The sequence below is a fragment of the Aulonocara sp. 'chitande type north' Nkhata Bay genome, linkage group LG5, assembly GCF_057382095.1.
Source record: "Aulonocara sp. 'chitande type north' Nkhata Bay isolate Kocher_YH1m ecotype deep benthic linkage group LG5, A_spYH_male_GT1.1, whole genome shotgun sequence".
Taxonomy (NCBI): domain Eukaryota; kingdom Metazoa; phylum Chordata; class Actinopteri; order Cichliformes; family Cichlidae; genus Aulonocara; species Aulonocara sp. 'chitande type north' Nkhata Bay.
The window spans coordinates 39,021,921-39,035,749 of record NC_141348.1 but is presented as its reverse complement, the minus strand read 5'-3'; the positions used below and the strand labels follow the sequence as shown (position 1 = coordinate 39,035,749).

The 13,829-nt window shown below is 38.1% G+C and overlaps 1 protein-coding gene across 2 annotated transcripts in view; it reads left to right on the top strand.

The window, feature by feature from the left end:
* cdh22 (cadherin 22) overlaps positions 1-8,363 on the top strand; it is a 187,860-nt gene extending 179,497 nt beyond the window's left edge. For both annotated transcript variants that reach the window (XM_086293473.1, XM_086293472.1), the window contains 3 exons: positions 802-951; positions 1,225-1,326; positions 6,240-8,363. In XM_086293473.1, the coding sequence (XP_086149599.1) occupies positions 802-951; positions 1,225-1,326; positions 6,240-6,772 (785 nt within the window). In that variant the 3' untranslated portion in view covers positions 6,773-8,363. The remainder of the gene's footprint in view (positions 1-801; positions 952-1,224; positions 1,327-6,239) is intronic.
* Positions 8,364-13,829: the final 5,466 nt, after the last annotated feature.

Sequence of the window (13,829 nt, the reverse complement as noted above, 5' to 3'; positions counted from 1 at the left end):
AAGTTTAATTTCACACAGTGGCTTTCACAGTGATTTCCTCTCCTCTTGTTGTTTGCTTTTGAAAAAGAAGATACATGTTAAATGTTAATGGCATAAAAGCAGTTTATTTTACCATAAAAGTTTAACCTCAGGTTAAACTTGACATTCTTTATCTGGAAACCTTGGACTGTGCACCGACTAAAATTATTTATTCTACTTGAGTTACTTCTACTTCTATTTGGAATTATTGTCAACTTTCAAGTCTTGAAAACTATAATTATTTATTTAAGTTTGAGTGAACAACACTTCTACAAGTAGTTCTTTTACTGCTTTTCTCAGTGCAGATGTAAGTACACCCATATGGAAAAGAAATAGTAAAAACTTGTATGTGATTACTCATGAAAGTGGCCACTTTCATGAGTAAATCATATAAGGCTTACATGATTTACTCATGAAAGTGGCCACTTTCTCATTACTTTCATACATTGTTTTAGTAAGTATCCAAAACATACAAGTTTCATTATATAATTTTTCAAGGGATCTTATATCTGTTTTCACTCTTATATGCTTTTCATACAAGTTTCACACAAGACAGATACAAACTTTATAAGATTTATGTATATCTTTTCCATATGGGCAAAGTAGACAAAAAACCACAACAGTGATAATAAACTTACTGATTTGAGTTCCATGAAATTTACTGAAGGCTAGTAAAAGCTAGACACTATCAAGGAGACATAGATGGTATTATTTATCATAAAGACACTAATATGTGTTTCTCTGCTTTACCTTCTCTCTGATCCCAACCCATATCTGACCCAGACAACACAGCTGGCATCCGGACTCAGCGGTCAGGCTTTAACCGCCATGAGCAGAACGTGTACTTCCTGCCTATTCTAGTGGTTGACAGTGGGCCTCCCTCCCTCAGCTCCACAGGCACCCTGACCATTCGTGTTTGCGGCTGTGACACAGGTGAGTGCTGCTGTATGAGCTGCACCATTACTAACATTATCATCACTGTCACCTTCTGCAGAAGCGGGAGTGCTAAAAGGTCATCTACATGCCAAACAACAAAATAACACAAGGGCATAAATTTGCATCAAAATGGTCCTCTACAGAGATTTCACACTCTTAAAATCATAATATATACATGATAAAAGACATTTTCTTTACAAGATGAGGCTTTGACAAACTGCTTGTGTTGAATTTGCAAAGTAAATGCTCCTTTTATGTTTTATAATGCAGATGGAGCCATCCAGTCCTGCAATGCCACAGCCTATGTAATGAGTGCAGCTCTCAGTCCTGGGGCACTTATAGCATTACTGGTGTGCATGCTTATACTAATAGGTAAGCAAGTGAATGTTCTTATAAATGCATGGAAGATGAATGTATTGCTGTATGTTGAATTTTTGTATGGATTCATTCGTTTGCTTTTTTGCTGTAATGCTTAGTTTGGGATGGTTACTTTGAGATTCAGTGGAATCACAGTGGGATCAACTAGTTGACAGCTGGGCCTAAAGACATCAATTCAAGCTCAGTGCCTTTTTGTCATTAATTCCTACAGTCATGTTACCTTTTATTGGACTGGTCAGTTTTATATTTAATCCATATATAATTGAACTGAAAATGCATATTTGTTAAAAACTTAAATGAGAGACATTAAAACAGATCAAAAACACATTTTGTTGCTGCTTTCACTAGAAGAAAGAGGCACAGATGACATCTAGTTTTGTAAACAATATCAAGCTACTTTGATCCCTGGAACACAGACTGTGATGGAATGAATGGGAGTGAAGTGAAAGTCGTCTTGAGAAAGCAAACATTTAAAAGAGCAGCCTCAGCACTTGGAATAGAGGCTTTAAATGGGCTTTCCAGAAATTATTGGATTTTTATAGAGAGACACATACACATGTGCACCTCCTAGCACACATAAATGCATATGCTAACCCCCTAAGAGATGTTTGATATTGCCATTTTTTAAATTTTCATGAGTTTCCTTCCCACTTTCCCCTTCTGTACATGTTGGAGCTCCACTCCACAGTGACAGCATGAGACCACAGCGCTGTCACAGTGTTTTGTTTCCCTCGCTCGTTCCTCGACACACTTTACATTGCACAGGAATTGAGTGATGGATGATGTGACACTATGCAGACTCAACTGTGAATAACATCGCTAACTATTTCTTTTAAGAGCTTTTCTAATGAGAGTTGTTAAAACTCTGTCTCCATTAACTGAGACATCTACTGCAGTGAACTTCAAAAGCAGAGCATCATTTATTCATCATGGCTTTAAAAGCCTCAACAAAATGTTGTGTACAAATCTAAGGCAACCTCTGCTGGCTATAAAAATGTTTCTCTGGTATTGTGGTTATGGTACTCTGAGCAACATTGCATCCCCCTGAAAAACCTGGGTATGGCCTTTAAACTACTAAAAACCTCGATTCTGTGCATGAAAATAGACTGTACAAAATATTTTATTTAATGGGTGGCTTAGTGAACAAAAACAAGCAGTATGCAGTTTTTTTCTTTATTCCGATGGTGTAAGTAATCCGTGCCATTCTCTTGCCTGTAAATGTGCCTCATATAAAAAGCTGAAGGACATGCTAGGTTAAAGCGCCTACATTCTGCTAGTCATCATGTGGACAGTCAAATCTCAGGACTGCAGGGGTTAGGATCAGGGGGATAAACACTGTTTTCACAACTATCATGTAGTGTGAATAACAACACTAGAGTGGGACATGTGACAGGAATCGTATCACTTCAGCTGCACACTTTCCTCTTTTCCTTTTTCATACTATACCACATAACATGCTATACACCTATACAAATTGCAAACCTAGATTAACAACTCCACTCCTAGTAACTGCAATGTAATTCATTCTCTCTATTCAACGTTATTGTGTGCACATCATCTTCTCTCTCCCACATTTGCAGATATACACTCTGACTGCCTAACCAACAAGCTAGCACTCTCTCCAGAGACTGGGCAACCTCTATTATATCAATTGTTGGGTGATGAGAAAAATGAAAACAAATTTCTGCCTAATTACCTTACGAACAAACAATCCCTCCATCAGTTCATTTATAGGCCTGATGTGATGAATCCATTTCACTGCGTTGCAGCATCTGCATGCATCTATTCCAATTACCTCCCATCTGCTTGTGATGAACTCCCGCATGGGGGCAACCAGCGCAGCCCAAGGGTAAATTAACCGTCTTGTCAGGAACGCTTATCGCAACATCTGTACACATAGGGACCAGCTTTGTATGTATAAGAAACAGCTATGCGCAGGTACATATGCTTCCTGCAAGAGTAAACTCTGTACATGGTGTTGAATTGAAATTTAGACGTGCTAATCTCCTAGTTAAATATGTTTTCAGTGGCTTTCAATTCAAGCATCTGTATACCTAAAAGGTAAATTCCATTAGGAGGGTTTTTGAAAAGTGAGGCTATCAGATCATCTTCGCTTCAGAATGCCACATAATAGCACATACTCTTTAACACAGTTTACAGAAGGGAGGCTGTTCTGCACCTAGGAGTTCATAGTTTCCTACCTCCTATCTGGTAATTGTTTTTCAATTGCTATAAATGCCCTAAAATTCATTTGTAAAGTGAAACACCCAGGGGGTTCATTGCCTACAGAGCTGTGACACAGACTAAAAAGCTTTGCTGATCTTGAATTGGATTTTATTCATCATCTCTGACTGATATGTACAGTTGTTCTCTTCTTACATTGTTTGCTGGGCTCCACTGGGATACGGTGTCTGTAGCCATTGTGTTTATTCTTCTCCTGTATGAATTGGGTAAATTAATTGCCAGGCGGCTGAAGAAAGAGTCACGGTTTGTGGTAAACTGTGGCACACACAGCCATGCATACTAACCAAGCACTAAGACAATTACTCTAAATTCACACTAATGTGAAGAATAGTGAAGAACAGCAACAACTCGTTGTATAGATCCCATCACTATTATATTCTAATGTTGTGTAGGGTGTACAAAGAAATGAGATGGGAAGAAAGGTGAAATATTTATTAATATAATCATATGACCTTCAGCGTCACATTTTCCGTGCCCTTATGCATATTAATATACATGCTTTAACATGTATGGATTTCCTGTACACAGCACCTATTTCTAACATCCATCTATTTTGACTCGGAAACAACGTCACTATAGCTCATTTTCACAATGTATGAATGGGTATTTTGGGTTCAGGGCATCAAACAATATGTGCCATCCAGGACAGCACAGGCACCATTATAATTGATAGTCTTTTTATCTCTGTGGGCTTGTAGGCATCTGTTTTAGGCTATCTGTTCCAGAAGATGCATGATGTGTACTGCTTAATGATCTATCTGAATGTCCCTTCACTGGCATCCCTTTGGAGCTGTTGCTTATTGTGCCTGCTAAAAGGAAAAAAATACTGTAGGTACAACAAAGCATTTTAGAGAACATGCCAGGCAACTTCTTTTCCCTTATTGAGATTATATTGTAAAACGGGAGAGTAGAATAATTAGCTTTCCATTTTAGAGACAGAAACAATTCTGAGCCTGCAAGAGTGTTGTAGTACTTGCCAATTTGTCAGCAATTTGCAATTGGCAGTGTTTTGTGAATCAGGACAGTGCTGCCATTTATAATCTGGTTTTTGTGAAATATGGCCCTCAGAAGCGAAAGACCATCGTTTTTCATGAACAAAAATAAACAACAACAACAACGAATGTGCATTACGATAACAAAATACCAAGGAAGTGAGTCAGAAGCTGTTTTGATGCTGTTGTACAGTTCAGTTTTTGATCTACAGTAGATTTTTTTCTCCTTTTATTTTAATAAATGAATGTTAGTACAATCGTATTGACAGGCACATCAGAATAAAGTACTTTTATCCTTGTCTTTCAGAGTATTTACTATGCACTGTAGAAAAATCCCTTTGCACATTCTTCTTTGCTAATAACCTGATCAAAGAGCAGCTAGATTGCTGTTTATCCCACTACTCAAAATTGAGTTGTTCATTATCTTTGTCACACTCCCCAGTGTGCATCATTCATTAATAACTGGCTCTAATAAGTTTTTACCATCACTGTAAATGACATTTAATGTTGTTGCAAATCTGAGACAAATCTGGTGGAAGTTTCAGAGGGAAAAGTGCAGCCCTGAGGAGGGATGACGAAGTTAGAGGGTGGGTGTCTGAGCTAAGTGAGACTTGTCTAATCACAAATGAAGGCAGTAATTAAAACAACTAAGCTGAAATTGAAGCCAGATTGATTTATCTGTGCATACAGCCTTTGTTTTCCTCTCATCTCATTAGTCCATAACAGGATCTATCACAATTCTTTTTAATCAAGACTTTTAAGCATTTATCTCTCTTTCTGAGTGGTCTCCTCAATTTCTTAGCTGAAGAAACAAAAACTCTTACTTTCACTTGACTTGGATGAGTATTGATATACAGATTGGTCTCCATTAAGCCTTTTGAATCATATTTCTGAGCGAGGCAATCAAGATGTTGAAAAATCAATGCTCATGCATTTGAAATGTAAAACTTGATAATATATTATCTTCCCCTGCGGTGCCTTTGCCCCGAGAGGTGAAATCAAAGTTACTATGGGTGTATTTAGAAACTTTCCTATGGAAAGCACTTGCAAATCCATCATGTGCAGTGTATGCTCGACATACACATTTAGCTCAGTAAGGAGAAAGAGAACAAGTAACAAGCGGAATTTATTGCAGAAACCTGAGCATGCAAAATAGAAGCATTTTACTCAGATGAAAAGCAACATCATAGAATGAAACCCCAGATGAAGGGGAGGTAGACTAGACTGCAAGGACCCTAGCCACCGGCGGTGAGTTAGCAGATGGCTGAAAAAGACTGTTTAAGATGAAGTGGACAATCCAGATGGGTTGAAGATGCGAAAGAGACAGTTTGACAGTCAGATTAACAGACTGATAGGATTTTTTTTTTTTTAAAAAGGGCCTGAATCTGTAGGCATTTTATGTGTTTTTTCATCACAAAATGTCAAAGGGATTCACTTTTTGCATGCAATATGTTTAAGCCTCTGTGTGATGAGAAACCTGTAAATGAGAACCTTTTTATCTGTGTTTTACCAAAGCACGAGAATTCATGTGTGGGAACGTTTGTGGATATATGTGTTTTTGTGTTTGTCTTAAAATCTATTCACTGAATTGAATTGAATATGTTATTTTAATGTAGAATTACAAATATCGTCTCTTTTCACTTTCTTGTTCTCTCTCTCTCTGTCCATCAGTTCTTGTTTTGCTGATTCTAACCCTGAAACGCCACAGGAAGGGCCAGAGGATGACAGAGGACGAGGAGGACATGAGGGATAACGTCATCAAGTACAACGATGAGGGTGGAGGGGAGCAGGACACTCAGGCATATGACATGAGTGCTCTGAGGAACCTCTATGACTTTCCAGAGGCCAAGAGCTGTGACTCTGGCCCAGACATCCGCTCACTGCCACAGTGGATACAAGCTAAACGAGTGGGTGGCAGTGGCGCAGAGGCAGCTGCTGCGGCAGCAACAGACTTTTCCCTTTTCAAAGGCTACATTCGAAAGAAGGTGGAGCAGGCTGATGCTGACCTGTCAGTGCCACCATATGACTCCTTCCAGACATACGCCTTTGAGGGCACCAGTTCACCGGCGCTTTCGCTAAGTTCCATTCATACACTGTCCACCACCTCAGAACAGGATTTCTCCTATCTCAGCGAATGGGGACCACGCTTCAGGCAACTGGCAGGCTACTACGCACCAGGAAACCCTGAGGAGGAAAGGTCCTAGCACAGCTTCTTCTCAGCAGAGACACTTTTAAACACCCCCTTCTTCCTCCTACTTATCTCTCTCCCCTTCTCACCCTCTGGCAGGCTACTGAGATCAGAGCCAGTCTATGTACTCATTAAAGTCAGAGTACCACCTCTTTATCTCTTTAGCAAAATTCCCAGTCTCAGACTTTGAACTCCTTTGAGAAAACTTTGAGAGGTTTTTTTTTTTTTTTGCTTTCTTTTTTTTACGCTTGTTTGTATTTTCTTGTGTGTGAGAGTTTTAAGATTTAAATTAAAAAGCTCTGGTGATCATATGAAATAAGGAAGAGAATGAGCGATATCTAAAACTGCTATTTAACCGTGTGCAAAGGGAGAGCTTGTTTCTCTCAGGAAAGAAGAACATTTCTTTTAAGTTAAAAGACGGACTGTCAGCATTACATGGGTGGGGTTAAACCATGCCAAGGTAAAGTGTCATGTATTTATTTGATGCCGAAATATTTATGTATTTATTTGTTTTTATGTATTTATTTATTTATTTATACCATGCTCACTATGGTAACTACAAGAGTGAACTCTGCTAAAGTGTTAATGAAAAAGTGAGGGGAAAAGGACATCATGAATCAAACGACACAACATGGAAGAAAGAAGAACTGCATTAGCAGGGGAGTCCACACAATACCAGTGAAGAGATGACATCTGGGTCATATAAAATTACATTCTGGAAAATATTTCTATTTATTTTCTATGACCACTTTTGTAAAATAATAACCAACTTCAAACAGATATACGAAAAGCAAAGGAAACTAGAACAGAGGCAACACACTGAATAATAGAACTGCCGAAGAAAACAGCTGCCAGTTTAGTCTGAATGGCAAAGACTGATGCACTTTTGCTGTATTTTAGTGATTTATAAAAAAAAGGAGGGGAGTTTATGGTGACAAACTGAGAAAAAAATGTGTGTTAATCATTTCTTATCCTTTCCACAGCCATTTTTAAGGCAATAAGGCACAAACCGCAGCAGTGATTTAAGACAAAACAAAATGACTGTTTTCCTGGAATTGGCTGATGCCCAGCCTTGTCCTACAGGGAGCCAATCTTTATTCCAGATTTGTGTGTGAATGTGTACAATATGTTCGGTTTATTTCATATCCTGAGATGTTTAATTTTCCTTTTGACATTTTATTTCCTTTGGGGTAAGGGAAGAACGGTTATGTCTAATTAAAGAAAGAGTTTTATGGGATAATGTGATTAAGGAAGTGGTCACATCCACCTGGTATCCACAGCCTTTTCAGTGTTGACCTTAACTTGCAAATGTATGGAAAATGAAAAAAAAAAGCTAAATAAATATTTGATTTTTTGGTAAAAACTACATCTCCCTTGGTGCAATAAACTAAATTACTCAGTGAATTGCTTTGTAAATGAGATCACGGAGATAAAGTAAATAGAGCATCTCTGTTACTAATTATTGTTTGCCACTTGTTTGCTGAAGATGTCTGCTGAATTATGAATAATTGTGGAGCTAGGTTTTGTTTACACCAGGGGTAGATTCAGAGAATAGTTGTAGATGGAAACAAACAGACCATATGACAGGCCACAGCCAAACAAAGACTCTCCTCTCAGCGTGTATCCCTCCTGGCTGCCTTCTGCCAAACTACAGTAATTGTCGTAGTCACCAGAGGATGCTGAGGTTTATGAAGTTGCTTTTATCTTTCTGACCTGCTGCTAAAATGGCCCTTCAGACAGTGGCTTGGATTCACATTCAAGTCCTTTCATAACTGGGTTTCAAAGAAATGTCAGTTTTTTTTCAGTAGCGCTACTGTATCCACTCATAGTTTGCTAAGAAGTGACATTGAACTATGTTTCAAACATAACTCATCCATCACTGCTCGACAAAAAAAAGGTATAGCTAGACTTTTATTCTACAAAACTAAAGTAACAGCAGCATGACAAAATATATGCTGCCACACTATTTTACAAGTATAGCAGTGATGCCACAATCAGCAGCACAACTTGACTTCACGTTGTTGCAGTTGCAGAATAGTTGCAACTCTTTTTTTTCTGTAGTTATTTCAGTCAAAAAAATAACTACAGAAAAATTCTGTAATTAGCATATGGATGGATAGTCTTTAAAAATTGTGCACCAGTAATTAAGTTATGTTAAAGAAGAAACTCAAATTGATTTCACAATTTAAATCACGTTTTACATCCCTGGCTTCATCAATATGCATTGTACTCTATTATACTGTATTGATCCATACTGCATCAGTGTTTGTATTTATTTGTGCATCTGTGCCAAGGAGTGGTTGGCCATTCATTATTAATCATAGCTTTTAGCCTAACAGCATTTGCTCACTGACAAGCAAATGTCGTACGCTGGATGGATTTATACAAATGTAGGTCAGCATGAGCTCCCTACTCACAATCATAAAGGAAGGGTTGCATGTAAATGTCCTTTAAACAAACTATGTAGACCACAATGTTGTCTAGGTGACCAAAATCTGCAGTCAAAGAGGTCATGTGACTAATGTTGTAAAAGCTGAGGTTGAAGAGTAAGCCCATATTTAGGGGAAATGAGATCCTCCAATTGCAACTGTACATGAAAATGCAAATGAGCCTTTCATTCATCTTCTGTCACCGTCTAGGAAAGTGTCAATATGCAGTGATGACCTGAACATGTGAACATATGAATGCATTGCCATAAATCAGAATATCCCCCCAACTCCAAGGGCAGCATGAGGCCAGTCATTAGTTATGTAGATAGATGGCTGGTGATTGACAGTTCTCCAGGGGGATAGCTGTGTGCAAATTAAATATCCTCTTCTCTTTGTACTTGGCTGGGTAATGACAATTGATTAAACATTGGGGAAATATGAATGTGCGCTGCTGAAAATATCAATCACACATAGCCTAATAGCTGAATAGCATTAGGTTTTTTTTTGAGTGTTTTTTTTTCTCAGGCATTAAAAACAAAGCTTTCACCTTCAGCAGTGTAAAAACAAATTCATTTAGCTAAAATGCAGTGCAAGTACACTGCATAAGCAAACCAGACTACAAATGCAGCACTCTGACAAGGTGAATTAATAAAATGAGATGAGTACAATAGATAGATGGCCACTCACTCTTTACAAAAACTGGACTCGGATAGAAAATTGTATGTCTTTTTCTTCACAAAATGACACCTTTTCCATGGGCAGAGAAGCGTTTCATTCAAAGATTAGATAATGACCATGACTTTTCTCTCACGCTTGTGTGACAGCGCTTTACCTGGGTCTGCAATGAAATCATTCAGTACAAATCTGAATCAAAAACAAGGCTCCCATTTATTTGTATAGCATATTCAAAGCTCAGAATTAAAATTAATTAAAAGCTTTGTCAGATAAAACACACAAGACATCATGAGTATAAAAAATGATACTAAAAAAAATCTAATTACATCCATTTTCTATTCTACTTCAGGTTCTGAAAGAGAAAAATCATTGACAGCAAACATTTGGGGTGAGGCAGGCTGCAATCTGGACAGGTTTGCCACAGGTCTAAATCATATAGAAAAGGGGCCATGAATAAATCTGCTTCAGCATACCTGTGGGAAGAAACCCAAGCAGGACAGTGGATAACACACAGACTCCACAGTGAAAAGCACATTATTCTCAAATAATTCATTTTCAGTTTGAGGCAACACTGCCACCATCACATAAAAATGTGTACTTTTTTAAAAAACATTAAGATAATATTGATTCTGGCAATGCCTGAGGTCCTTGGGCAGAGTCCACTATCTTATACAAAGGTCCTAATGGGAAAAATCCCAGTTACCCCTTCTTTTGATTTTAAGTCTTAGATAAGTAAACACAGCCCTGCTAGAGGATCAGAGGTTGTGCACTGGCTCATGAAGAAATAAATGTGTGCAGTAGCCAGCGACGAGTCCTGAGGAGGCAGTAAAGCTCAGTAAAGCCTGGAGAGATTATTTGTGCCTTATTCAATGATTCCATGATTTATTTATTAATTAATTTGCATTGTGTTAAAGATCTACAGTGGTCTAATTCAAAAGAACTATTACCTAAAAATTTCCAACAAGCAAGATGTAATGCATCCCTCAAAGAATTAGCAGGTTTCTACTGCCTGTTTTTTTTTCCATCCTTTGTTTTTGATTTCTTTGGGCGGTCATGATCCCGCTACCTATAAATCGAGTCATTCGTGTTTTCATCTGTTTCTGCCATTTTATCAAAGCTGCTGGTGTCTCACAGATACACAGAAGGTCTCTTTATGGCAATAGGGAAACAGGTGTCTTGCTCCCATCTCGTCACATTTAAATGAAAGGGGTGTTTCTTTTTACAACATGCAGAGTTACTGTTGTCAAGGGGCATATTTTAACCTAAGCTATGATCTTTTTGTAAAGCAGCTTTCAGTATCTGAAACTAACCAGGTACAGTGCAAAACACAGAACTCCCAAAAGGGACACAAACTGTGATCTCCTGGCTCTGAAAGTTCCAGCTTACTTCCTCTCTACCCCCTCTGACCTTCTAATAAGGGTTTTATTGCTCTTTAAAAGATGTTATCTCTGCCTAATGTCTAATAATATCTTGTGTCTAATATTGGCTGTGCACCATTGCCAAAGGACACCTTGTGCATATAGACCTTGTCCAAGAGCAGCATTATCAACAGAATGACATTGTTTTACGTCCAAGGATGTGAAAGCGTTTTAAAATGTTAGTCAGGTGAATTAGGTCAGCCTGAAGCGCTTGTTAATTTTTAATTTTTTTTTTTGGTATAGAAAGGTTTATTTTTCAGATATGCATTCATGTGTAGGTATTTTCTCAGAGAAATGTTTGATATGCAGCAATTATAGTGACAGATGGTAAACATATTAAACACTACCATTCCTTTCTGGCTAAATAAAAGCTATGGTTGAACAAGAGTGAATGACAAGAGCATTAGCAAGACCAAAGCACTGAAACAGAAAAATCAACATTATTTTCCAAATGTTTCAGGACCGTTACATTCAAAAGCACAAATTAATATTTTCAGACCTCCTTCATCCTGTCTGGTGTGGCTTCTTTGCTCTGCATGTGTGTGTAGCTCACTGACTGTAGAAAACATATATTTATACAGTCATTGATGTGGCTCAGCCAGCCCTGGCCTCAGTCAGGCACACACTTAGAGCTCTTTAAACATTCGTAACAAACATAGAGTGGAAGTTGTGGAGATGAGTCAATAATGTACCCTTGTCATTGTCCTTCCTGCACATTAATTAATAGTGGGTTAAACACCCACCCACACAACACTGCTCTTCTAAAACATCTTGAAAACAGTAAAATAAGAATAAAATCACTAAATCCAGGGAGAGGTTAATACAGAAAGTTAAACTGAAAAACACTTTACAAGTAATGGTTTTGAAAGACTTATTGTTGTCTGTAGTGTCTATTTTGACTGGAGTCTATTAAGGTTATGCAAACACATGACCACTGTGACATTCATTTGGTCACCATTTTGGATGTCTAAAAATGTAAGGTCAGGTGAATAAAGTGAATAACGACCATCTGTCAACCACCTGTCGCAAGGGAAAAAATAATTATTCTCCAAGTGGTTGTGAGTGGGTACTACCATACAGGCTGAAGATGATTGTTGATGCCCCAATCACCCAGGCCAGCCTATCAGTCAGCAATCCCCTGGAAACCACCAGGTAGGGAAGGAGGTAAAAACACTTCTCAACTTCCAGTTTGAAACACATTTTTCCCAGTTTTACTACTGCTTGGCTTGTAGTTAGTAAGTATTTGCAGACAAACATGAAATACTATGGGAACCTGCCAGCAACCAAAGCACTTACTAGCTTTTTGGTGCAGCAACCCAGCAAGAGCCAGCAGCTTCTAGCAACCATTGCCAGCAACCAGTCGATCATTCAAGGCTCCTAAAGACTGTACAAAACTCTGACCATTTAGTGACACCACGTGGTAAGATGTGTCTAAAGTATATTTTACCTAAGCAAAGTCATCTTTTCATTTGTTAGTGTCATTGGATGAAAGCTTATGGGTTAAGTGATGAGACAAACAGATTTCAAAACTGAGGATATGAGTTTACACATTCTTATTCATTTGAATTCAAATACTGTTGTTTTGTTACAACGTGCTAACATCAGACTGATACATACAGTGTATATATTGGCATTGGTGCCCGTGACGGACCGACTACAGCAATAACGCATGGCACAGCTTTAACAGAAACAGCTGTGCTTCATGGCCAGGAAATGAGCTAGTCGGTCACTTACACCAACAAGCATTTTTTTTCAAAGATACTGCAGATTAAGATTGTATTAAAAGCTGCACCTGCCAATTGTCTTTGCAGCAGTGAGTCAGTGTGCAGATCTGATTTACTGGTCAATGACGACTCCTCTGTAAGTCACTGTACATTGGCTGTGTAGCAGACAGCTGATCCGACGTTGCCTGTGTGTTATTAGATTTAAGTATTCCGCCACATGTTATGTCAGTTTAAATAAAGGAGGACATCTCCCTGTGAACTATAGATAAGACTGGCACTATACAGACTTTTTACATACAACGTGTTATGGGATTTATTATTTCAGAGCTTTCAAGCACAAGAAATTAACATTTAAGTGCTAAAAAAAACCTGTATGCTAATGCTCTCAAGTGTATAAAAAACATCTGTCAAAAAAAAAAGCAAAAACAAATGAATAAATAGGTTTTTTTTATAGTCAATAAATTAATACTTAATCCCACACCACATTTCTGGTTCAAAGGTTTTCTGCAAATTTCACTTCTAGATTCTTGTTCTATTTCACGAAGCGGATTTTATCATACAAACTATTAACGATTACCTAAATTGATGAATTCCACTCTATGGAATACAACTCCAAGTTCACTATCATTTAGAAATAATGCATTTCTGAATAGGATCAAGCACATCAGAGCCAATGTAATCTTCTTTGTCTTCTCCCGTCGTCTTCAATTCAGGGTTAATGGCTCTGAGGAATCGCCTCCCATCTCAGTTATATATTAAATCAAGCATGCAGACAAACATTCTGCTTTTTTAAAAACAAAGTCATTGGTTTTGTCCGTTCCTGTGTT